Source organism: Manacus candei, unplaced genomic scaffold (assembly GCF_025592945.1).
Source record: "Manacus candei isolate 608988 ecotype Guabito, Panama unplaced genomic scaffold, ASM2559294v1 h1tg000014l, whole genome shotgun sequence".
Classification (NCBI taxonomy): domain Eukaryota; kingdom Metazoa; phylum Chordata; class Aves; order Passeriformes; family Pipridae; genus Manacus; species Manacus candei.
Genome location: NW_026138062.1, coordinates 1,609,671 through 1,635,082, shown reverse-complemented (window position 1 = coordinate 1,635,082; position 25,412 = coordinate 1,609,671). Strand labels below are relative to the sequence as shown.

General features: G+C 38.5%; 1 protein-coding gene across 7 annotated transcripts in view; it reads right to left on the bottom strand.

The window, feature by feature from the left end:
- Positions 1 to 20,046, bottom strand: part of NALCN (sodium leak channel, non-selective) — a 223,297-nt gene extending 203,251 nt beyond the window's left edge. For 3 of the 7 annotated variants that reach the window (XM_051780569.1, XM_051780575.1, XM_051780576.1), the window contains exons 1-3: positions 19,348 to 20,046; positions 10,557 to 10,703; positions 8,070 to 8,252 (exon numbers count right to left, since the gene is read on the bottom strand). In XM_051780569.1, coding sequence (XP_051636529.1) covers positions 8,070 to 8,252; positions 10,557 to 10,664 — 291 coding nt within the window. In that variant the 5' untranslated portion in view covers positions 10,665 to 10,703; positions 19,348 to 20,046. Of the gene's footprint in view, positions 1 to 8,069; positions 8,253 to 9,255; positions 9,399 to 10,556; positions 10,704 to 17,430; positions 17,526 to 19,347 lie in introns of those variants that run through there. The other 4 variants (XM_051780571.1, XM_051780573.1, XM_051780570.1 and 1 more) reach the window with 4 other exon arrangements.
- Between the last annotated feature and the right edge of the window lie 5,366 nt (positions 20,047 to 25,412).

Here is a 25,412-nt window from a genome sequence, read left to right as displayed (position 1 = left end):
TCAAAGCTCTTATTCAACAGAAAAAAGCCACAACACCAAGAAATGGAATAGGTAAGAAGGATGCATTTTCCAGAAAGAAGATTGTATTATTTGGTAATTAGCATTATTAAAAGTTGAACAATACATTTTATACTCCAGAGACCATGAAAAGCTTATTGAAACAAAAATCACAGTGTAGCTGTAAGAAAGACATATTTATATTAGTGCTGGAGAACACAATACTCTGAAATCAAATTTTACATTCAACTTACTCCCTTAAAAATCCTACACAAATTTCATAATTTTCATGAAAACACAGCTGCATAGAAAAGTTCTTATTCTCTTCAATGGGGATTTATATGTTATTAAGATTTGTTCATCTTCATGTCTTGTTTCATTCTCTCAAATTAAGAGAGAAGAAAACATGGGCATAAAATAAAATAGAATTGTTTAATTATAGCAGAATTCCTTGAAAATGCAAGTTTCAACACAGAAAGGTACATTAGGGACCAAGTTCCTTCTCTTGCTACCTGAATACATAACATGTTATCCACTATGTTGCTTTCACTGCTTTCCTTTTGTGTCATTCTACCCTGATATGAAGTGATACATTAAAAATATCCCTCAGTAATAGCTGCTGTCATGAAGAATAACAAGCAAGTAACCCTTGAAAGTGCTGTTACAGAGGAAAAAATTAGCATTACCAAAAAGTAAAGTTTTGTTCATCTAATTGGTGTGTTGAAATATATTGAAAGAGCAATTTCCAACTACATTATGAAAGTCAGTATGCAGTGTATTTTTTCTTAGCAACTTTTAGGTTAAATTTTGATCATAAGTATTGCTAAGTACTATATGGACACATACTTCAATCCATGCCCCAAAATAATTTCTCACTAAAAACTTCCATGACCCATTGACCAGTCAGAAAAAATACTGTTTATATTTTAGAAATACTGCTTATGTACATTCACCAAGTAATTTAAATTTTCTAATGCTTTAATGCAAAAATAGTGCAAAAAGCCCCACTGTGTAATATGAGTCATTACTTTCCTGTAATAAACACTCCAAAAAAACCTGACACAAGTAACCATAGAAACAGGTGCATATATTCTAGTGCCATGGTCTCTAACCTTCCCTGGTCCACAGGCAGCAACAGACAATCAGCAGCATGCTGCAGGCAACTTCATATTTGTTTTCCTCATGATAATCACTTTTAATTTTTTTAATTTCCTGTGACTGGAAACAGCATCGGAGCATTTCACTAGTAACACAACCCCAGTAGGCTGGGAACAGATGTCCTTTACAATGGACATACATGCTTAGCAAAACAACAAAAAACACAGGAAAAAAGTGAGTCAGAAGAATCAAGTTTTGTAGACTGTGTTATTCACATGATGAATATAAATACTGTTTTCTATGAAATAATATTTACAACTAAGAATCACAGCTGCCAACACCAAAATATTCCAGTATTCTTTTAAGTTACATTTTAAAACAATCTGAAATAACATACTCTTTGCCAACAAAGAATAGCGTGGGACCTGCACTACACATCTAGGTTTCCAACACCATTATACACTGTACAAAACTTCAGTTTTCTAATATATGTATGCAAAATAATTTGTCATAAGGAAAAAAAAATCATCTTAAAATCCCAAGACACTGGGCAAAGAGAAACTCAAACCTTATGACAAATGGTCTTTTTTGTGTTTACTCTGTGAGCTTTTTACTACCACAGGTAAGTAGTTTTCTCACTTTCTTTTTTCCCCTCCACTCTGTTTAGTCAAAAAACCTCAGAATTTTCTTGTTCTTGCCATGACTCTACTGGTTATGCCCCTGCCCTCAAGGTCAAGGTTCTCACTCTTGTTTGTGACTTGCACATCCTGAGACTGACCTTTCAGCACAAGGCATCACAAGCACATCAGAGCATGCTCTTGCTTGATGATGGGAGCCACATATTCTATTTTACTACCCAACCTTTGAAAAAAACACAATTTCCTGATCCTTAACTCATTCATACACTACGGGTATACAGCACTTCTAAAGTCATGGAACACATTCATTTCAGAATTTCAGTCTTCCATTTTCAGTCTGTAATGCAACAGAAACTCCTTTAACAAAGCTAGCAAAACCCGGTGAGCAAGCTGACAGTGTTTCACCACAATTCTATTAATATTTTCATCATTTATCAGAAGGATTAATCTACTTTTGTAATTTCTTTATTCCTGTTTGATGAAGATGGAATGTTTAGTATTAAAACTACTGAAAAGAAGGCAAAACAGATACTTGTAATAAGGTGCATTAAAAATCAGTTCTGTAATCGATAACTCAAGACAAACTTCTGAATTAGGATGATTATAGAAGAAACTCATTTAAACATAAATGAATTAATGCCATAAATGTTAAAGAAAAAGTTGGCATCTCATTGTCTATATAACTTTTGTGGTCCCTACCTGTCCATTGACAACAATATATAATACATAATAATGAGTTAGAGCAATTGGTGACTGTGAGATATCTATCGGCTGGGTGTTAGCGTAGGTACTTTAAGCTTCCGTTTCAGTCAATGGGAAAAAAAAGACCAGATAAATTATAAATTATCTTTCGAAAGAGATACAACAAACAACTAATTGCAGACCATTGCAGTCCCTCAAATTAGTGCTAATGAATGCTATTATTTTTTTCTATGTTAAGTCAAAAAATCTACTTTTTGCAAGCAAAGATAGAAAAAAAAAGCCAGATGCAATTAGATATCAGTGGCCACTGGAAACACAGAACCAAAGAGTCACTGAACTCCGTTTACATTATGGGAAATAAAGAGCATGAGAACAAATCTAGGATTAATTGAAGAAAGTGGAATTCTGAACAGAAGAGATCATGAAAATACCAATGTCAAATTGAATTCAGTAAGCTTTAACCACAAACTAAGTTTATTAAATTTTTTATTACATTTACTGTCACAGGCCATCATTCTTCAATCTAGAGTATCATTTAGAATACAAGCATAAAAATATGTCATAAGAAACAAACTGACTTGGTCTAATTCCCTGTTGCCATCTCATATAAAACTTCACAAGCCATTGCAAGTTGTCTTCCTGCTTGTACATATATTTTATACAATACAGCCAGACAATATGAGGCAGACTGTCCTAGAATATTGTTTTTAAAAAGATCTTAATCAGTAAGAAATTATAGCCTGAATTTCATCTTCAGACTCAAATTAAAGACAGATGTATTAATAGCATTAGTTCACTAGTTCATGACATGTGACAATAGCCTGCAATACCAAAAACTTCACAACCTCCCTGGGCAGCCTGTTCCAGTGTCTAACCACCCTCACAATAAAAAATTTCTTCCTAATATCTAACCTGAATTTTCCCTCTTTCAATTTGTACCCATTACTCCTTGATCTATCACTACCGTTCCTTATGTAGAGTCCCTCTCTGGCTTCCCTGTAGGCCCCCTTGAGATACTGGAAGGTTGCTATGAGGTCTCCACACAACCTTCTGTTCTCCAGGCTGAACAGCCCCAACTTTCTCAGCCTGTCTTGGCTGGAAAGGTGCTTCAGTCCTCTTATCAACTTCATGGCCCTCTGGACTTGCTCCAACAGTTCCATGTCCTTCTTATGTTGGGGGCACCAGAACTGTAAACAGTACTCCAGGTTAGGTCTCACAAGAGCAGAGTAGAGGAGGAGAATCACCTCCTTTGACCTGCTGGCCACGCTCCTTTCGATGCAGTCCAGGATGAGGTTGTCTTTGCCAGTTCATGTTGAGTTTTTCATCAACCATCATCCACAAGTCCTTCTCCACAGGGCTTCTCTCAATCACCTCTGCCCAACCTGTAAGTGTGTCTGGGATTGCTGTGCCCCAGGTGTAGGACCTTGCACTTTGCTTTGTTGAACTTCATGAGGTTTGCATCAGCCCAGTTCTCAAGCCTGTCAAGGTCCCTTCGGATGGCATCCCTTCCCTCCAGTGTGTCAACTGCACCACACAGCTTCGCGTCATCAGCAAACTTGCTGAGGGTGCACTCAATCCTGCTGTTCATGTTGCCAACAGAAATGTTGAACAGTAACAGTACTTTCAGTACTTTCCTCCCAGGTAGTGCCTGTATACTGAATATAATCTGTTACACTGCCCATTTCACTTCTTTCAGAGAAGTCAACCTATCATAACACCTATTAAAAGCAAACAGTAAATGATAGCAATAATATGGAACATCAATATATAGTTTTGAAAACAAAAGGAGCTCAGACTTTGTAGTAGATATATCCTATGCTGTCATGCTATGGTTTCTTTAATACCTGTATTTTGTTCTCCTTTTTTAAACACATCAACATCTACTTTCTTTGTAGAAGGTAGATATCTATCTGCGTAATTCCAGGAGTTCCCTGTATCATTTGCCTTCACAAATGGAACAAGCAGCAACCAGCATTTACAAGGCATGGACAGCCCAAATTTTGCATAGATTTTACTAGCACGGCAACAATAACTCAGAAGGAAACATGAGCAAGTTTAGCTAAACATCAGTTTAGCTTTCCTTCTGGGGTAACAAAACTCTTGGATGGAGGCATTGTTTTATTTTGTCATTTAGTTTACATGGGGAAAAGGAAAACTTTTTACAGAGAAAAGGCTAGCAGTTTCAGAAACTACTTTTTTGCCTAAAAACTCTTGGCACCAAAGGAAGTATATTTCTCACTTGTCCTCAGAGAGTGTTAATTGGACATGACTTAACATTTTCAAAATCTTCTTAGCTCAGCTATACTTACATTTTTATTAATTAGGACTTAAGTGGATGGTGCCTATGTTATCCATAAATTAGGTTTCTCGCTGGACTATAATTTTGCATTAATCATGGTTCAAATGTTTATTAGCCTTTCAATTTCTAAAGCATTTACAGAAATACCGACATGGTAAAGTTCAGTAGAACCATATGGCAATGCATTCATTGATCCTATGCTCACTAAAAATCTTGAATGCACTTAAATTAGGATTACGTTTCATAAACAAATTTTCTTATGTAAAGATGGTTCAAATACAAACATCTTTAATAAATGCTAATAGAGTTCTAAACAGTGCCTTATTTACTTCAATTGCCACTGTCTTTGGAAGACCATGGATCAATATGTTCTTGGCAAAATTATAATATTTAACCAATATTTTCCCTAAAATCCATAATCCAAAGTTCACTAAATCCAAATAGTTCACTAAAAAGGATCACTCACTAATTAGCATTCAAAGAAACATGGAAATTTTTTATTAAGTATTAGGAAAAATATCTTTGCCATAAGGTTGGTCAAGCACTGGAACAGGTTGTCTAGAGAGCTTGTGAAGTCTTCATCCTTGGAGGAGTCTGAAATTCCCCTGGACAACCCAAGCCATGGGCAACGTCATCTAACTGGACCTGCTTTGGGCAGCAGGTCAGACCAGATGACCTCTGTGGGCTCCTTACCATCTAAGTTATTCTATGACTCCATGAATAAGCACCAAAGAAGGCACTTCATTTCAGTGCAACTATATTCACTGACGAATGCTACAAGACATCAAGCTTTAAGCAAATGCTCAATTGTTAAAAAAACAAAAAATGCAGCCATTTTCTATTAAACTATCTGTTCTAGAACAAGCAGCAGTTACGAGTATTGAGGCCATGTTGCTGAGAACACAGTTGCATTGGGCAGGACATGTCTCAAGGATGAAGGACCACCGCCTCCCTAATATCGTGCTTTATGGTGAACTTGCCACTGGCTGCCTCAAGAGAGGAGCCCTGAAGAGAAGATACAAGGACTCCTTGAAACAACATCTCAGCCTTGGCCACATTGATCTTCATCACTGGTCTACTCTGGCCTCCAATCGGGAGGTCTGGAGACACATTATCTATAATGCTGCTGCTTCCTTTGAGAATGCACACAGGATCACTCTCGAGGAGAAAAGACAATGCAGAAAAAATCGTGTCTTGTCGATACCATCCAAGGAGTCTTTCTGCTGTGGCTTTTGCAACCAGACTTGTCTATCTGGCATTGGCCTCTTTAGCCACCAGCGTGCTTGTAGCAAATGTGGGTAGAGCCCTTCCCAAATCTTCATTCGCGTAGCCTAGCCATGATGATGATCTTTGTGTAACAGTGGTTATGTCTAATCTGTTTTAGTGTATTTTTATCTAATAAACAAATAGTAAAATGTCAGGGCAAAGGAAATAATCTGTTATCTATATATGTATAACATAAATTGAGGCATTGAAACCAACTCCAGACAGCTACTCATTCTGCGTGGCCAGGCTCACCAGACACGCTTCAAATACAAGTTCATTATATGACAGTTATAGACAAGTTCATCCTATGAGGAGCATCTACGGACTCTAGGTTTGTCTAGTTCAGAGAAAAGGAGGCTGAGGGGTAACCTTATTGCTCTCAACAGCTTCCTGAGGAGAGGAGAAGTGAAGAGTGAGGTGCTGATCTCCCTGGTACCCTGTGACCCGATACATGGAAATGGTTCAAAGCTGTGCCAGGGAAGGTTCAGACTGGAAATTGGGAAACCTTTTGTAAAGAGGGTGGTTAAACACTGGAACAGGTTTCCTAGAGAGGTGGTCAATGCCTCAAGCCTGTGTTTAAGAGGTATTTGGACAATGCACTTTAAGTTTTGGTCAGCCCTGAACTGGTCAATTGGTCAGGCAGTTGGACTGGATTATGGCTGTAGGTCCCTTCCAACAATCCCTTCCACCTTCTCCTTGCCTCACCTCACCTCACTCCGCCTCTTCTTTTTTCTCTTCCCACAAACCCACAAATTTAAACAATCCAGTGAAAGACAGACTAAGCAGCATATTGTTCATAGCCCTTAGGTGTCAACTGTGAGTGAAGTTGGCATTTGCATACACAAAAGCTCAGAAATCAAGCTTTCTACAAAAGTCACACTGTTGGCCACCCTTCTCTCTCTCTCTCTGCATTAATATCTACATGTCTCTTTCTCTGCAAAGGCCGTACTGGTTGTAATAGTAACTTTTTATTCTCACACTGTTCAAATGTGCACGACGGTCACCAATTCTCCATTCATAATCCTGTGTCCTTATCTTCACCTGCTTAATAGACATCTCTGAAGAAGAAAGCATAGGTGGCAGCTAGAACCAGCACTTCACAGTAGATTACTTGGGCTTTATACAGTCCATGAAGATTTTCTCATAACTATCTTATTTCAGTGATTTTCTAAATATTAATATTAATGACACTTTAAATTTTACTATTAATATTCTTTAAGTATGATGAATAATATTTCAGCTTGGAAGTGAACAAAAAATGCTATCTGCAAACTCAGAAAAACTTCAAGAGCTTAAGTACAGCATCAGATGTCTCTGGAGTCACCAGACCTTTCAGAAGTGAAAAGCAAGGATAACACTGATCATCTATTCTGTGCCATAGTGACATAATTGCATTGTCAATAAGGTCTGTAGGTGGATTTTCTATATGGAAGCTGATTTCTATCTTTTTGTAGAAGACTGGAAACAATTAGTAAAATAATGGTACAAAATAATGATTACTGAAAAATTCTGCAGTTTTGCAGCCTGCAATATTGTATCTACTTACACAAATTAGCCCAGTAACAACAGCAGACATATAACAGAAGCATTTGTTTACCAACATGGATTATATTAAGGAAAAAACATTCAAAGTAAGATAACTTTCTCATTTAGCTCACAGTAAGACATATGTTCTTATTTAAGTAGCCACACAAGAACACATCCAGCCTTCTGAAACGAAAATCTAAATTCTAACTCCATATACGGACCAAGAGACATTTACAAAATATTCTTCCTAATGTATATTTTGCTTTTTATTCCTTCCATTTTTTATACTAATGCAATGAAACTATCTATTTCTTACTAGTAGACCTTATTAGGCATGCTGGCATTATATTTTGGGGTGATTAAATATGCAGTAAAGCTGAATCTTTGTCAATCTGTCTTTTCAGTTTATATGCCATAATGTTGCCTGCAGTTAAAAACAATCATAGTGAGAAGAGCTGGTAAACTGAAAAACAAATACCAAATGTCATTAGCAGAAATGCAGATCACTTGAAGCACACATAGAATACTGTTAAAATGCATACCTTAACTATCCCACGGATGTGCATTTTTGCTATCATCTCTGCAGTGTAAAGAAACATCAACAAAGTATCAAGAGCAAATGTCACATACTGGAGAGGCGGATAATGCTCGAAGGTCTTTGGAGTGTTCATACAAACAGAAATAACACTGATGATGGCACAGATTCGTAGTAAAGAGTGTACCCACTGAAAAAAAAACAAAACCAAACAAAACAACCAAACACAAGATATTGCAAGATTGTTTTGATCTTTAAAAAAAGCTCAAATATTTAGCCTCCATAACTTATATTGGCACCTTCTGTAAATGCACATCTGTGTTCTTTTACGTCATGATCCACATATTAAAGGTCTTTAACCACAAACAAGCACTCCTAAATTATTTATAATTATATATGCATATAAAGAATTTTATTAGGTAATTTGTGAGGTTGTATAATTCAGAAACCAAGAATTAAGAACCATGAAACTGAGAATTAGGATTCCACCATTTCTACTTTGCAGCATTTGTAATTCAATTTCTTTTCAAATGACAGCTTGCCACATTTATGGGCAGACAATAAGTAGAACTAGTTGAAGTTATAAATTGGGTAAATACATTAAATGAAAATATCTGTCGACAATTTTAGTTCAACACTGAGAAGAAATTATTTTTAAATCAATTTACAACTCCAAAAATTAAGTGAGAGGCACAGGATTAAAAGCATCCTTCCATTTATGAAAAGAATAAATATAAAAAAGGCTATGTCACAGAAAGCTACTTCTTAAGATCAGGATTCACTTTTGTTCCAATCAAGTTTTGTTGCTATAAGAGAACAGTTAATTTCTCTTACTACTTAGGTCTCAGACACTCCTTATTAATAAAAGGTTGATATTCAATGCCAGTTAGAGAGGGAAGTGTAACAAAAAAAGTAGAATATATTAATACAAGGGTTTAAGGTTGGATTTTTTTTCTTTTAAATCAAAACAGCTTGAAGCCACACAAGTGTAATGAATCAGAGTTGGTAAGGTCATACCTATCAAAACAAGAAGTTCTTTTCAGCAAGAAAAAACACCAAACAAAAAATATTGAAAGGTATTTTTAAAATTTTTCCATCTGGGGAAAAATCTGACACTCATTTACAGCACTTCAGATATTCTGATATACAGAAGACTTAATAGGCACCTAATTTAATACTCACTGTTCGCTCACCTAAGTGTAATGATATTTGACCTGAATTGAATAGCTCTATCATTTGCATACTCAGCCCAGATTAATAATCTGGAAGTGGAAGGCACCCAACGAAGATCTCTAATGTCCCTTTAACATCTACTTTGCTTTGAACCTTGTTTCAACTGAGAAAATTAACATAAATATTAAAGTGTGGCTGATATCAAACTCGTTCTCTGCTGCAGTAAAAGGTCAGTATTACAAGCCCTAAGTAATATACAACTAGTTCATCAGCATGACAATAAAAAAATTATTCCATAAAAACCTCATGTATTGTGTGATGAGAAACATGTGTAAATAACCCAGCATATATTTCTGCAATGACATTTTGAGCTTTTTACAGCAGTCAATACAAACATTCTACTTAAAACTATTTAGCATTAATAAATACAAGGGTGTTGTCTTGTAGATGATTTAGGTGTCAAAACTCAGCAGCAAAGCTGAAAGGATCTAGCATTCATACTGCAAATGAGATGATAGTTCCATAAAATGCATGCAATGCCAAAAACAGGTATTATTTCAGAATATTTTACTTTCTGCTTTTAAAAAGTAAAAATTTATACACTACTTTAAGAGAAATGTGAAAATTCCTTCTCTACAAAAACACAAATCATTCACCATATAGGAATCCCAGATGCATGCTGACTGCTGAATAATTTAATCATAAAAAACGTATTTACACAGGAAAGACATTTTCTTAATACTGCATCATCCATTATTAACTCCACTCCTAATGAAATATTCCCCAGTTTCAAGCTGTCAGACACTTTTCCACCTATCTATTTCTTATGGCAGATTATAAGGAAATGATATCAGAAAAATGAGAGTTGTACTTCAAAATAAACAGCCAAAATACACTTCTATTATGATATATATGATGTAAAAGGAGAGATTTGAAAGTCAAAAGTGTTGACTGCTGGCTACCACTTGAGCAGTGAAATGCTCCTTTTAACATCCTTTTCAAAAGCACATTTTATGAACTTCTAATTTCAACAACCATGTTAGGAACCAGAGACATTGAAAGGATGGCTGTTTTAAAAGAATCAATCAGTAGATGAACAGGTTGGAAAACACTGCTTGATCATCCCATCATTTTGTAACAGCCAAAAGAAACTTGTTTTTTAGTTTTGGACTTTCTTCAAAAAATAACTGGTAGATTAGCAACTATAGCTCAATATTTGTTTCTGACAAATATTTAATTCAGAATCTTTTGTGGAAGTCATATTTCAACAATACAAGATACATTCAACTTAAAATCAGTAACTACAGAAAGAGATACCCACTGGTTTGTTAATCCATAGAATATCTGCGTTGTCTGACAAAGATTCATCAGGACCAAAATCTGTAACTGGTTGGGCTTCCACCCTCGAACTTTGTTTCCTTTTTAGCATCCTGAAGTTAACTTTTGTTATCTACAATCATGAAACCTCCTTTGGGAGAAAAAGACAGCAAACATTAATTCACTAAAACCATTTTATAATGCATTTTGAACGGTTTTATAAATAACCTAAAGCATTTTATTTTCATGCAAACTGCTTTTGTATTTACTGATTAACAGGATATTCATTTGATTAAATATAAATCACTGACATGACTCTCATTATGTTACAAAAAATTTACACAAAGGTATGTAACACAAACAATTACCAGAAACTTAGCAAAGCTGACAGAAAATTTGTACCAATATGCAAAGAATGCTATTGCTGTGAACTTCAACACAGAGTAATCACTGGATGGATTTGACCTGAAGCCATTTAATTAAATGGTGACATTTCCATTTATTACACTAGGCTAAGATAAATCCCAACATGCCAAAGGCAAACAGGCAATGTTAAGCCCCCAGCACATATTAATGTTCTTTACTGAAATCGGAAGAGCCTTTTTGCTATATACTACTATTAACATGTATTTTTCTAATACTTTTTTTAATGTTAGCAATTATCTATCCAACACCTAGACAGATGGCTGTCTCTGGGGCTTGTGCTGGCACGCAGAAGCACTGAGGAAAATGTGTTGTTTGCACGGAGTCAGGCCAAATCTGGACATTCCTGCATGGGTGGCACTGACTGAGACTTCTACATGCTCAGTGATGTGAGCCACAACTAAGAGACACAACAAGAGAGCAGAAAGGTGAGTTAGATCTTATTAGTCCTCGATTAGTTGGAGGCAATAGTTGACTTAGGACTGCAGAAGTCCCGTGTGCTTGGTCTCAGCTGGCCTTTTCAATGACATGGGCTCCTGCTTCATGTCCAAACACTATGCATGCATCCTTGGCTGTCTTGTCTTTTAGCTGTTATGGCAAATGTAAACTATTACACTTATTCCAAGTCCCTCAGAGTCTACCCCTACTCTGTTTTCTCTCTTTCAGATTCAAGAGGACAGCTCCTGTGTCTCTAAAAGCAAGTCTGAACCATTGGTCTCTGTTTGCACAAACCACACAGCAACAGGGCTGAGGTCTTGTACTAACATACCCAGGTAGAGCAGCTGACATTATGCGATGATTGGTTTTTTTAAAATAAACAGAAATAACACAAAAGCACAAAATAAGGGACAACTTCTGACATCTATATTCATCTGGTCATTCACACCACCCTTAGTACAAGTGAAGCTGGTAAGCTGTCACTAAAACCATGCAAATGCTGTAAAATGAACATTACAAATTAATAATCTTTCTCTAACAAATGAAGACTGAAATAATATTCACAGAGGTTGTAGGTTATCTTAGTCTTCATGCTCAAACTTCGTGCTCCCACCTCTATCATAACTGAATTCACTGAATTCCTTCTCTTTAGCAATTTTTTTCCACTTTCTCTTATTTCTTTCTAAGCCTGATATATTGACCTTTTTTCTCTACTTGGACCAAAGCATAACTAGAAATGCTTGAAGCCTCAACGATGCTGGTGTGCTTTTTGAAGTCATGAAACTTTAAAATGGCTACATTTAACACAGTGATAAGAAGTCATTGCAATGCCTTGGGAGATGCATTTCCCAAAACCTTAGGGAAAAAAAAGACACTGTTTAAAATGTTTCTTGCAAATATGTTTTTTGGAAATTGTTACTCGAAAGCTAATCAGTGAATTAACAAAATAATAATTTTATGTTTACTATTTCTGGTAATGGCTATGACTGTGCTCCTAAGCTTTTAAGAAAATATGCAGCAATAAATAGAGAATTAATAAGATAAGCTCAATCAGTAATTATGAGAAAAGGCTCAGGATGAAACACTGATTTTTGTTTAGCCACTACCGATTTTTTTTTTTAAATAAATGACACTCTAAATAACAAGCTATGTCCATTTAGGGAAAAAAGTAGATAATTATCAACTGTCTTTCAGCAAGGCTCTGTTGTTTTTATGCTTTTCTCAATACCGCTTATTCATACATCTCATGTGTAGGAAGATTAGCCATGTCCTTCTAATGAAATTCCCATTTTTCCTTTTATCCCGTGCCTCTTTGTTCAAGGTTTTTTTTTTTAATTGGTCCAGGTACAGAAAATAATGTGAACTTAAATGCTCATAATGGATGTCCATAATGAATTCAGTTCACATACTTAAATGTTGTGACTAAAGAGATTAGAATTCTTACTTTTAAGAGGAAGCCTTGAATAAACAACTCTTCATGTATCTAAACCTAGTGGATGGAAGGGAAGGCAACGTTTATGGAATATAAGAATCAGCTTGTCTACTTCTCTACTTGGAATGACCAGAAATGCACACAAAAAAATGCAGAATAAAGGCGACAAGCCAAGAATATCATGGAAATGGTCTTCAGCAAGATTATTCAAAGTATAGCAAGGTTGCTTTCAAGCTTTTATGCATTTTTATTGTTCTCACTACTATTGTTTTACCAGGGAACGCACAGGCTTTTCCATGTGTCTGTTGCTGTAGAGCAACATAAAGCCTAGTACAGCTTCAGGACTCTGCCATGTATGTAAAGAATTTTAACCCTTGGACTAAAATCCCTTTTGCACTTGTTACTGCAAGGAGGAACCCGCTGAAAGATGAAGAGAAGGGCTGCTGTGCACAAACTCCTTCCAGCATGTGACACGCAGTGAGCACCACACCAAGCTGTGCTAATGGGGAGGCTGTAGTCCTCCCTAACCCTGACTACAAATCCACCCCTGCAGTTCCTGCATTGATTTTGGCACACATCATTAGGTCTTTCTTTGATCACAACCTGTTATTAATGTGAAAGGCTTAATACATTCCCTAGCATGTACTTCCAGTTCCAGTGTTTTTTAAGACATACTGGGTGCAGGGAAAACACAGGCTTGAGAGAGGAAAATATCACAAAGTTTTGGGGCTACAATCACTTCACATTTCTTTGGAGTACTGAGTCTCATTTATAAAGCAAGCTCACTGTATACAGCATAATCTGCTCAAAAGATCTCCATCACAAAGTCAAGAGAACATGCTTATAAATGCTCTGGCTGACAAAGAAGGCAGTTGAAAAATGACTTCACAGAAATATAAACAGCAAAATAAAGCAGATATTCCTACCTACAATTTATGGAGTTTGAAAATCAGAAAAATCCTTGAAATCAGCAATGTCTGGCTGCCAACATAACTTCTTTCTCACTGCTGATTGACTTGGTCACGTGAGATCACGTGAGCACTACGTGAAGGTCCTCCTAAGGCAGGCCACATACAAGCACTCTCCTCAACACCAGCTCTCTCTCTGAAATGTCAACTCCCCTTCCAACTTCACCCAGAGCAGGGACAGAGAAAGTGGCACATAACACTTCAAGACAATAACTACAAATGTGAAAGCTAAAAGGGGTGGTAGAAGAGGATGTGAACACCCATACACATAGCATGATGACAAAACCCCATTTCCATACTATATGCTAAAAAAGCCTCAAACTACAGGCCACCTTAAGGAAATTGATTGCTCTTAACTGTAGTATGCATTATATGGTTATAGGAAAAATATAAGTTCTCATTCTTTCATCTCAATAGCCATCACCTTTCCCTCTTTACCAATTGTCCCTGTTTCTATATTGCCTGCTCCCTCTATCCCTACGTTCTTCCATCCCTGATTTTGGGTGCAGGTACAAGTAAACGGCATTTCACTATTTGTTTTCATGTAGAAAAAAAAATTGAAGTGAGCAAGTTACATATGTGACAGTATATTTATTTTAGAAGGGCAAACACAAAATTCTAGTGGATACAATCACATAGCACATGCCACCACGGATGCCATTAACTCATACCTAATTTTAAGGAAGAACTTATTTCAGTACTTTTCCTCTCTGTGTGGTATTGTTATTGCATCTGATGAATGATCTCTTCATTATTTTGTACACGACATACTGTTAACCAAACTTTAGTGTTTATTAAAAACAAACCTGGTTCTTCACAAAGACGGTATACTGAAGAAATATCCTAAAAATCAGTTACATTCACATTTTCAAATCATTTGGATACAGGTAGGAAAGAACAACTGGTGATATCTTGTACTTAGTAACAGAATCCCAGACTAAAAAATACAAGAACTGGGGTTCACAACTGAGGAAGGTTTAACAATTGCTTACGGTTGCCAATGTAATAACATCTAGTCTGAAAATACACAGATGTTCAGACTTCAGCTCTTTGCTCCCAACACATCTCCTGTGTCTTGCCTTATTATCAACTAAGGACAATGCTCTCAAAGTATTTACTTCTTACATATAAGTTCTTCCATTCAGACACAGCCAAAATAATTCAGAACTATTGAGCAGACAGAAACAAATTATCACATTGTATACAGAGGCAGATCCCTTGTGAGTCAGATATAAAGTCTACCTCTATTGTCACATGATGTATCACAAGTCCTTTTCACTACAGGCCTTCTAACATCCAGAATATACAATACCAAAGACTCTACACATGCATATACATGGTGCCATGATGCAGTCAGAAAATGAACTTCTTAATTTTAAATAGAATTGCTTAGCTTTTTTATATTTTTCTATTAAAAAATTTGGTTGTGTCAAAAAAAAAGGCAAAACAACTGTAGATGATTTTTCAGTTGGTGCTGGTAGATCACACCATGGCACATTCCACCACACTTCTTTTATATACAATGGCCTGAAGTTGTGTCAGGGGAGGTTCAGGTTGGATATTAGAAAAAGGTTTTTCACCCTAAGGGTGGTTGGGTGTTGAAAGAGGCTCCCCAGGGAAGTGGTTACAGCACCAAGTCCAACAGAGTTCAATAAAGCATTTGGACAATACTCTCTGGTACATGGTGTGACTCTTGGGGCTGATCCTGTGCGGGTCAGGAGTTGCACTTGATGATCCTCGTGGGTCCCTTCCTACTCAGCGTATGCTGCGATTCTGTGAATGCACAGTAATTATATGTAGAGAATATACTGATGGTAATTTATTTCCTTTATGGATATATAGCAGCTTAACAGCTATCTTACTGCAAAAGTTCACTTCAACTGTGGGCTGCCTACCCACCACTTGCTGCCCTAGGATTGGTCTACTGCAATATAGCCTATATAAATATCCTTAAGAGCCCAAAGCTGACAAAGACACACAGCAATGTCCTTAGCAAGAATCATGTTGGAAAAAATGGAGAGTGAAGTTCTGTAATTTGCTTTTGCGGTCTACCCATCTCCTAGTAGAAATTGTGTCTAGCCCTTTGCAAAAGTAATGGGACAGGCAGTACCAGGTCTTTCTTTGAGAGGATTCAGGAAGCAACCCACCCTCTCTCTAAAATACCCCACATTCAGTAACATGCTATGAATACCGCAGATCTATTTTTCAGACTTTTAAAGAAAAGAGTGAGGGCATCCTTCCCAGAATGACACAGGGGTAGAAAGGAGCCTCTCTGTAGGCAGATGGTTGATGACATGCCTGCTTAAGTGATTATTTTAAGGTTGCAGGGATTTTTTTGTGTATCAATAATTACATGTTAGTGTGCCTAGAGCCTTGTATACACATCCTTTCATAATTTAAATTGAAATACATTAAAAATTAAAATAAGTAGTGGTTATATTATTTTGAATTTGTTACAGTTTTTGCTAAAATAATTATTAAAGCAATTGAAATATTCTAGATCATCTTCCCTTCCCAAATTCTTCCCTTTCTATCCTCTAAGGAATTGCCAATGAAACAGTTAACACGTATATATTTTAAAACTGAAGTCCTGAAAACAGAATTAGGACTTTTTTATCCTCTTATCTTTCCTTTAAAACAAAGTAATTGACATGTGACACACATCCTCCTTGCTGCAGGGCAGTTCCTAGAAGTCACAGCCATAATCTCTGATACTGTAGGTACTGTACCTGAAGACTTTATTTTGGAGGGAAAAACCAAACAAACAAACAAAGGAAAACTGAGTTCATAGAATCGTAAGACAGATCAGGTTGGAGAGACTTCAGCTCTGCTCTTGTGAGACTCCACCTGGAGTACTGCATCCAGCTCCAGGGCCCCCAACACAGGAAAGACATTGACCTGTTGGAATGAGTCCAGAGGAGGGCCATGAAGATGATCAGAAAGCTGGAGCTCCTCTCCTATGAAGACAGGCTGAGAGTTGGGGTTGTTCAGCCTGGAAAAGAGAAGGCTCCATGGAAACCTTCTAGCAGCCTTCCAGTACCTAAGGGGGGGGGGCTACGAGAGAGCTGGAGAGGGACTTTTCACAAGGACATAGGACACTTAAGGCAAATGACCTTAAGCTGAAGGAGGGTAGGTATAGATTAAAAATTAGGAAGAAATTCTATATTGTGAGGATAGTGAGGCATTGGAACAGGTTGCCCACAGAAGTTGTGGATGCCCTATCCCTGACAATGCTCAAGGCCTGGTTGCCTGGGGCTCTGAGCAACTTGGTCTAGTGAATGGTTTCCTGCCCATGGCAGGGGGTGATGCAGCTAGATGATCTTTAAGGTCCCTTCCAACCCAAGCCATTCTATGATTCTATGACTTCAGGAGGTCTCCAGTCCCATTTTCTGCTCAAGCAGTATCAACTGTGATGAAAGACCAGGTTATTGCAGTTTACTCAGGTTATTCCAGTCCAGTCATGGAAACCTGCAGCAAAGGAGATCATACAATTTCTTTGAGCAACTTGTTCCACTGCTTGATTTTCCTCACCAGGGGAAGGAAGGAGGAGGGGGGTTAAGAGAGAGATGGAAGATGAAAGCATCACAGAAAAAAAAGAAAGGAAAAAAAAAGATTACCTAGTAGAGCCAAGGCAATTTGCAACCATAGACTAGTAGTGGTATCGCTCAAAGCAAGGCATTTACCAGTACTTAGCCAATACAGGAAACTTCAAATGAAATAAAAGATGCGATGAAGGTAATGAAAGGGAGAACAGAGAAAGACTGAAAGGGAAAGAAAACATGATTCAATCCGTAATGCTCATATTAGGCTGACTTTGCTCTTTATCTCCAAAAGATTGCACGCTCAAAATCTACAGGAAATCTAAGTAATATGAAAATATCCTATTAGTAACACAGTAAAAATAATTTGTGAATGCAACACCTGTGTTTTATTCATAAGCACATCAAAAATCTTGTTTGCAACTGACCAGATTCCTAAATACCTAGGGAGGATGGGAGGAAGCCCAAATCCCCAGAAGCCAGTACCAGTTCTATCTCATCACGAGATACTCATGCCTTAAGAAGACATCCTTATCCATGAAAAGTCTAAGACTCGCCACCTCTTCTAGAGCTTGGTCCAGTAGCCCGTTACTCCTAGCAATGCAGCACGATAGTATTGATCTCCTATCGTGAAGGTTTAAGAGCCAAAACCTCTTTGACTCAATATACAGTTTTGGATGAATGCCATACAGATTTACGTAAGTGTTCATGGTACCAGCAATGACCAGGAGCTGGAAGGAAGTCAAATCAGAGTGAGTTATATTTCCCGGTGGTATTGCTTAAATGGGAATGAACTGTGATGGACCAAATTTCAGATTAAAATAAAGCAAATGCACCAAACAAGAAGATCATGCGTCCACATAAAGCACAAATGACATGCTGATTGTTACAGTTTTAAAATTTCATTTTAAAACACAGTAACAAGCTCAAATGGTAAAACAAAAAATTCCCCAACTGTTCCAAAAAGTCTCAAAAGTATATGCATAAACTTGAAGAGAGCTGGAGTCTTCTAGCAGCCAGTGAGTTTAAGTCAAAAAAATGTGATTTCCCGCCCCTCATTGAAGTTTAACTTCCTGATTCAACATAGTTCATTGTTAATATGTATCATTTCTCTGTTGGTCACTTAGAGGGCAGGTGGGATGGGACTGTTTTGGAAGGAAGCTAATAGAGACATCAATATTTAACAGGAAATTGACGATGCTTAAGACAAAGACAAAAGACTCAAACAGCATTTAGTTAATTTTTTCTCACTGTAAATATTTGCCTTAACACAACAATGGTTAACCTACCAAATCATAGCTGACTTAAAAGGTACGTTTGCAAGTAAAGGCCATCAAAAAACTTCATCCTTCCTAGAAATATGTCTCTGATGTTACCGGGAGTACTAAAATAAACAAGATGCCAACAACGAAAAAATATTAAGCACCTCTCTCTCCATTTGATGAACAAACCCCTGAAACTGCAAACTAAAGATTTACTCCAGGCCTGGGTAGGTCGCTCTCTCCAACCACCCCAACCCCGCAGCCTCTGCGGACCAGCTGAACCCTCTCCTCAGGGAGAGAGCTCCCCACAGCCATCCCCGTCCCCATCCACAGCCACCCCATTAGTCAGTGCACCCCGAAGAGGCCTGTTCGCCCCTCGGCCCTGCCCTGCCTCAGTGCCGAGTGCGGCACTCCTGCACCCCACCGAGGGATGCCGAGGGGTCCGGAGCAGTCCCGGCGGGGAAGGCCGGCGGCGGCCGGGCCGGAGCGCCCCCTCCCACCGCGGGGGAAGGACAGCTGGGGCGGGCGATGCAGAGGGCGCCACCGCCCCTTCCCCCTTCTCCGCGGAGCCGGCCGGGCCTCTCGCCGCGCCCGTCCCCTCCTTGGGGACCGCCAGCGCTGCCGGCAGAGCCGCGGCGGCCGCGGGCCGCGGAAGGGCCGGGGAAGGGGGCGGGAAGGCGCAGGGGCCCCACCGCGCACCGAGAGCGAGCCGCGCCCGCCGCCTCCGACCTACCGCCAGCATCTCCTTTCATGGCGCGGTCGGGAGGGGCCCCCGCGGGTGTGCGGGGTGTTACGGTGCTGTGCCAGCCCCGCTCGCCGCCCTCCCGCGCTGGATCGCGGCGGCGGGGCCCGCCCGGCGGCGGCCGCGCTCAGTCTCTCGGCGACGACGGCGGGGGCGGGCGGGGACGGAGCAGGTGCGGGGGAGACGGTGCCGACCGCGCACGGGCGCGGTGGGACAAACAGCCCCCGCCTTGCTAAAGCCTCCTGCCGGGAAGAGAGGGGGCTGAGCGGCTCCGGAGCAGCGGGGTGACCCCACGGCGGTCCCGTCACGCAAAACACCCCCATAGCTGCTCGGAACTGTGGTCGCTGCGCCCCGAAACACTCAAGGGGCGACCTGCTTGGGACGGAGCTCGCCGGGTGGTGCCCCGTGCTGAGCCCGCACAGCCCCCCTCCGAACAGCAACGGTGTAGGGCTTTGGTTTGGGGTATAGCTTTTTTGTTTGTTGGTGGGTTTGGGTTTTTTGCTTGGTTTTGGTTTGGTGGGGTTTTTTTGTCTTTTTGTTTGTTTGTTTGTTTGTTTTTGTTTTTTGTTTAATGATGATGCTCAAGTGCTAGGATAGTTTATTTATTTTGGCAAGAAACCCTATTTGTGCATCTTAAAGCTTTTTTAGTACTCATGACCTTCTTTGCCTGTTCTTCGCTGGTAGCATCATCTGGGTGATCTGGTTACTAATGAAGAGCCAAGTAAAGGCTCAGTCTTAACATGGTGAATTAAATTCATGAAATAGCATCACTTGTTGGACTAGATGATCTTAGAGGTCTTTTCTAGCCTGAATGAATCTAGGAAAGAGGTACTAAAAATAAATAAATAAATAGATAAATACTAAATTGTTTCTGTATGTGAATTTGACATGCTCCAATTTGTATTTTTGTTTTCTTGGAAAAAAAAAGTTACATTTCTGAAAAATTACAATTTGCGTTTAAATGAAACCTGATGATAGTGAATAATGTAAGCTCATAAACTTATGGAGTTTGTAAAGACATGGAACAGGATTTGAAAATAACCCAGAAAGGTGAAGAAAGGTATATGGCACAAATTGTACTACATTTCTTTAAATTACATCTATTTGTCTATTTGACGCTTGCAACAAAAACTAATAAGCCAGTTAGGGAGCTGGCCTCAGGATTACAGATGCAGTCCTGCCAGCACTACTTATGTGTATTACCAGCATTAGCAATTCCAGTAAATTTAAGCACCTAATTGTAGTGTGTGCAGGGCTAGTGTATTTGATAGCTGCTAAAAAAACCAAACAAACCAATTTAAATGTGCTTACAAATAATACTTTTCACATTTTGTCTTTTTCCTCCCCAGTTAAGTTTTATTACTTGGGATAAGTTGCTAGGCAGCATTATGCTGTTGGTGATAGCATCTCAAAAATGAAAACTGACAGTTGCAAACAATGAAATGTTGCACCTATATCTAAGCAAAAGAAATCAGCGTATGCCAGCAGATGTGACTTTGTGTAACAGTTTTTCTATGGATATACTGGCTTCTGAAAAATAATTCTTGATAGAACAATTTTCCAGTTGGAAGGGACCTTGCGAGACCATCTGGTCTGACCAATCTGCTGAAACCAGGCTCAGCGATGAGATCACACCAGCTTGCTCAGGCTTTATCTGTTTGGGTCTTGAAAACCTCCCAAGACAGAGACTGCACAGCCTCCCTAGGAAGCCTGTTCCAGTACTGGACTGTCCTCATGGTGAAGGATTTTTTCCTTACACGTTGTTGGACCCTCTCTTGTCTGCTGTCTCTCCTCTTCCTGCAATGCACCCTGGAGAATAGCCCAGCTTCATCCTCTTGACAGCTTCTTCATAAACCCTGGCAGACTACTCTTAGATGCCCCCTACAGCCATCCCTTCTCCAGGCTGAAAAAGATCACCTCTTTCAGCCTCTCCTCATGGAGCAAGTGCTCCAGCCCCAACCACCTTAGTGGCCTGCCACTGAACTCACTTATTACCATCTTTCAGGTGTTGGAGGGGAGCTCAGAATTTGATGCACTATTATAGGTAGTTTAATGAGTGCCAAAAACCAAGTATTAATTTCCTTACATGTGGTTTATATTATAGGATGCATATTTCCTTATATATTTCAAACTTTTACCTGGTGTCGTATTTGGTATTATATTGTTACTACCTGCATATACTGAGCCTCTATGAACTACAAGTGCTAATGGGGACCCACATTTCAGCAGAAGACTGGATTTTCTTGTACAGCCTGTCTGTGAGCACCACTTGCATCAGATGATGCTAGTGCTGAAAAAAGGGTTTAGCCCCTGAAGCCTTGAGGTACCTGCCTATGCACAAGGGCAAAATAGCAGTCTTCCATTTATAGAATTGTGCAGACAGAGAAAGTCTGCTGTTTTCAAGAAAAAGTGCTGTCTTGCTTTGCTATTTCACCACAAATTTACTTTCAGATCTGTCACATGAAAAGCAATGATGAACACTTTAGAACTTGAGTGGCATATAACATATATGAGGATAAAGTGGAAAACTTAGATATCTATAACATTTCTGATATAATTTTGCAAAGACTCTATCAGTCTTTTGAAGTCCGTAACAATGTTTAGTATTTAAGGCTGAAGTCTGTTTTTATTCTGATTTAGAAAATTCACGTCAACCTAAAATTCAAACCGTAAACATATAGATAAGGACCGAATCTGGGAGTTAATCTTATGATGTTACTTTATGGTAACTTGAAATAGGTTAAAAGGAAAAATGTGTCTTAGTAAAGATTTGCCTCTCAGCTCTATAAATCAGGAACAGATAAAGGAACTTCCTTATTCAATCATCAAACTTTGAAACTGATCATTGGAAAATGTCCATTTAAAAGGAAAACTTTGGAAAATTGCAGATGTCATACTGAGATTTCAAGGGGAGAATTCTCAGCCTTACCTATCACTTTAATTCCTGTAACATGATCTGCAAACACAGTAAGATCTTCCTAGATAAAAGATAATTAACAAACGAAAGTTTTGTGGACCTGCTAACTCAATAAGTCTTGAAGAAAAATGCGGAATGTAAAGCATCTACTTATTTTGCATGTTTCCTTGCAGAATCTGGAGAGCCCTCAAGCCCTGTTTTATTTTTCTGGGACGCAGTTAACTCAAGCAATTAAAAGGATGAAAATTAGAGTGAAGCATTTCTAGAGTGCACCAAAGAAGGAGAGTAATGGACATCCTCATCTTCCCCATTGTCAGTGAGGAAGAGCAAGGGTTAAGAAAGGAAAGCACTAGCAGGTCCCCAACACAAGTTGGGGGCCAACTATTTGTTCTTACAAAATCCAGTTGCTACTCTCCCATTTGCTGACGGCTGTATAAATATGCATGTTTCCTCAGACAGACACATAGTTTAACTATCCCACTGTTATTGGAAGGAAGTAAAGCCACATTAGAAATAGTGGAATTGTGGGGGGTTATTTCTGAATTTATTTGAGCTTTATTTGGTCTCTTGTCCTTACTTTTCATAAGTATGTGTTAAGGAGTTAAAGAGTAATATAAACAAATTTTAAAAACATCCCAAGGAGTTGAGTTTGTTGGAATTGCCATTGTTGAAATTCGATTTACCATTTAGGAAAGAATGAAGTGCTTGATCAGATTTCAGATAGTCTATAATGAGTAAAAGAATTCATGAAATATTCATTTTGAAATTATACTTGAGCTTTTAAAAAAGGTCACAAAATATCATTTAGCAATTCAGAATTAAACTTCAGACCCAAAGGAAGTTTTAATCATTTAGGTATAAGATACAAGTCAAAAGCTGCTCAATTCCTGTCTCTCTAGCCCCAGGTCATGCAAAGTCCTTAGTCCTCTTAATGATGGTTACCGCAAAGTTGTCCCATCGTCAGAAGTCCTGCTCTGTGCATGCTGAGCAGCCCCTGGTATTGCTAGAGCTCTACATGATTCAAATTATCTGAGCAGCCTGACTTGTTTCCACCTGTCTGGTCCTTATGGCTCAGGCTAGAGGTGGTCTTGCTCAGAATCATGTAACCATAACAGAAATGGCCACAGAACAACTTGAGACTAATGATGATGAGAGAAGATCAGTTACTGTTCCTGAGTAATTTTGATTGGGATGGGTTAGAAAACTGTCATTCTTGAGTGTCCATGATCTGTGTCAACATTGATGATCCAGAATATAAGACATGGATTATGGCTTTTAAAATTTTAAACCTTAAAAAGAATCCTAAATCTGCAACTAACTATGTATATGTTTAGTTTGCTTTCAAAAAGTACCAAGTATTTAGAAGAGGAGCAATAATGGTGTTCTTCCACACTTCCTTTTTCTTAATTTCTGTCTCTCCTTCATTTTTGCTTTGATAGCAAGCACTGCAAGACAGAGCGTTGAAACCGTACAAGGTGATTGCAGTTGCCTGGATAATCTGGTTTGCATATGTTCAACTCAGGCACTCAACTTGAGTTACTGCAGTTTTGACCTTAGGAAGTCAGCAGTACCTGTTTTTTAAATTTGCTAACCTTAAAAACAACTCTTCAGCCAAAACAGTGAGAATAATCCTTCATTGTAACTCATTCAGGTTAAAGGTTGTTAAAAAGATCATAAGTCCAAAAGCACAAACAATAGTCATTCTTATATTTTCCACTATTTTTTATTCTTTAAGATTCCCAGCATCAAGAAATGTTATCCCTTTGAGAAATAAGGCACAACTTGACCACAGAATAACAATTTATGTTGGAAAATGACATGCCTTTTATCTACTTTCTTGGGCTCTTCAAGGATACTGTTAACTCAGCTTACCACAGACCTTGACTCACTTTCAGGAATAAGTGCTAAACAGTTAAGAACACAGTAGGATGTTCTTTAAAATACACTGTTATTGCTGGCATTCTGAGCTTTCTTGCAAGCTCATGTTTAAAAACCTTCTACTTCCTTTAAGGCCTCTGTAAAAGCAGGGTGTTATTGCTGTTTAGGGGAGTTCACTAGCAAACGCTGAACAAACGAGAGACTTACCAACTATTTAAAGTTTCAACTGAGACATTAAAGAGTAAGCTAAGGTTTTACACTAGAGTATAACACAATAATATCTTGATTAACATTGGCCTATGAACTGTTTGGGTAGCTTATATATGAACTGCTTAGGTAGCCTATATTCTCTACTATTCAGGCCTGCTACCTTCAGATGAGCTCAGCTTTAATCTTGTTCTAACCTTGATCCTATAACTCCAAAAGCTATTTGTATTCCCTATGTGATATCATCAGCTGTCCCAGATTCCATGCCATGTCAGCAAAATTAACACAAAGTTTTCAGTTCTGTACAGCTCTGGCATACTCTGTCTCCTGCCACCTTCCAGGGATGCCATTGGCTATCACAGTGATGACTCTCAACAGTTGCATGCATTTCTGAACTGTTTAATTTAGACAGATTTTAGTTAACTCCATCAAGTACTTTGCTCCATGGGTGTTAAAGTGTTTTGTCATAAATCTTTTCAGCCATCTCATTTAGTGATTGTATATCCTTGACAGAAGAATCACTGAGTACTTCTAACTCTCCTCGTTCCACATTTTATGGAGAAAAAATAACTTGTTTGATATGTGAGATTTTCAACTTCTGGTTAAGTTTAGAAAATTGTGATGTAACCGAATGCCTCTGCATTCTAATGCCTCAATCTTCACTGATACTAACCAATACTGCTACTAAAATGGAAATGCTGCTACTTCAATGGAAACCCAGGAAGAATACTTGACAGACTTTGATGATCTCCAGAGGTTTGTTTTAACTTTAGACTGTTCACTGGATGTGCATTTTTCTTCGATTTGTTAAAAAAAAACAACAAAAAAGCCTCCTTAAGAATTGCATGGAATGTGGTTTGCAAACCTAATGGTATTATTAAAGTGACAGCAAAATTAAACTGTTCACTAAGAGGCTGTAATTAAGGAGTAGGCAGAGTCCATCTGCCTCCCCACACCAAATCAAATCTTGTTCAGTAGCACAGTATGCCATCAGAGCCTTAGAATTATGGAATGTTTGAGGTTGGAAAGGATCTCCGAAGATGGTCTAGTCCAC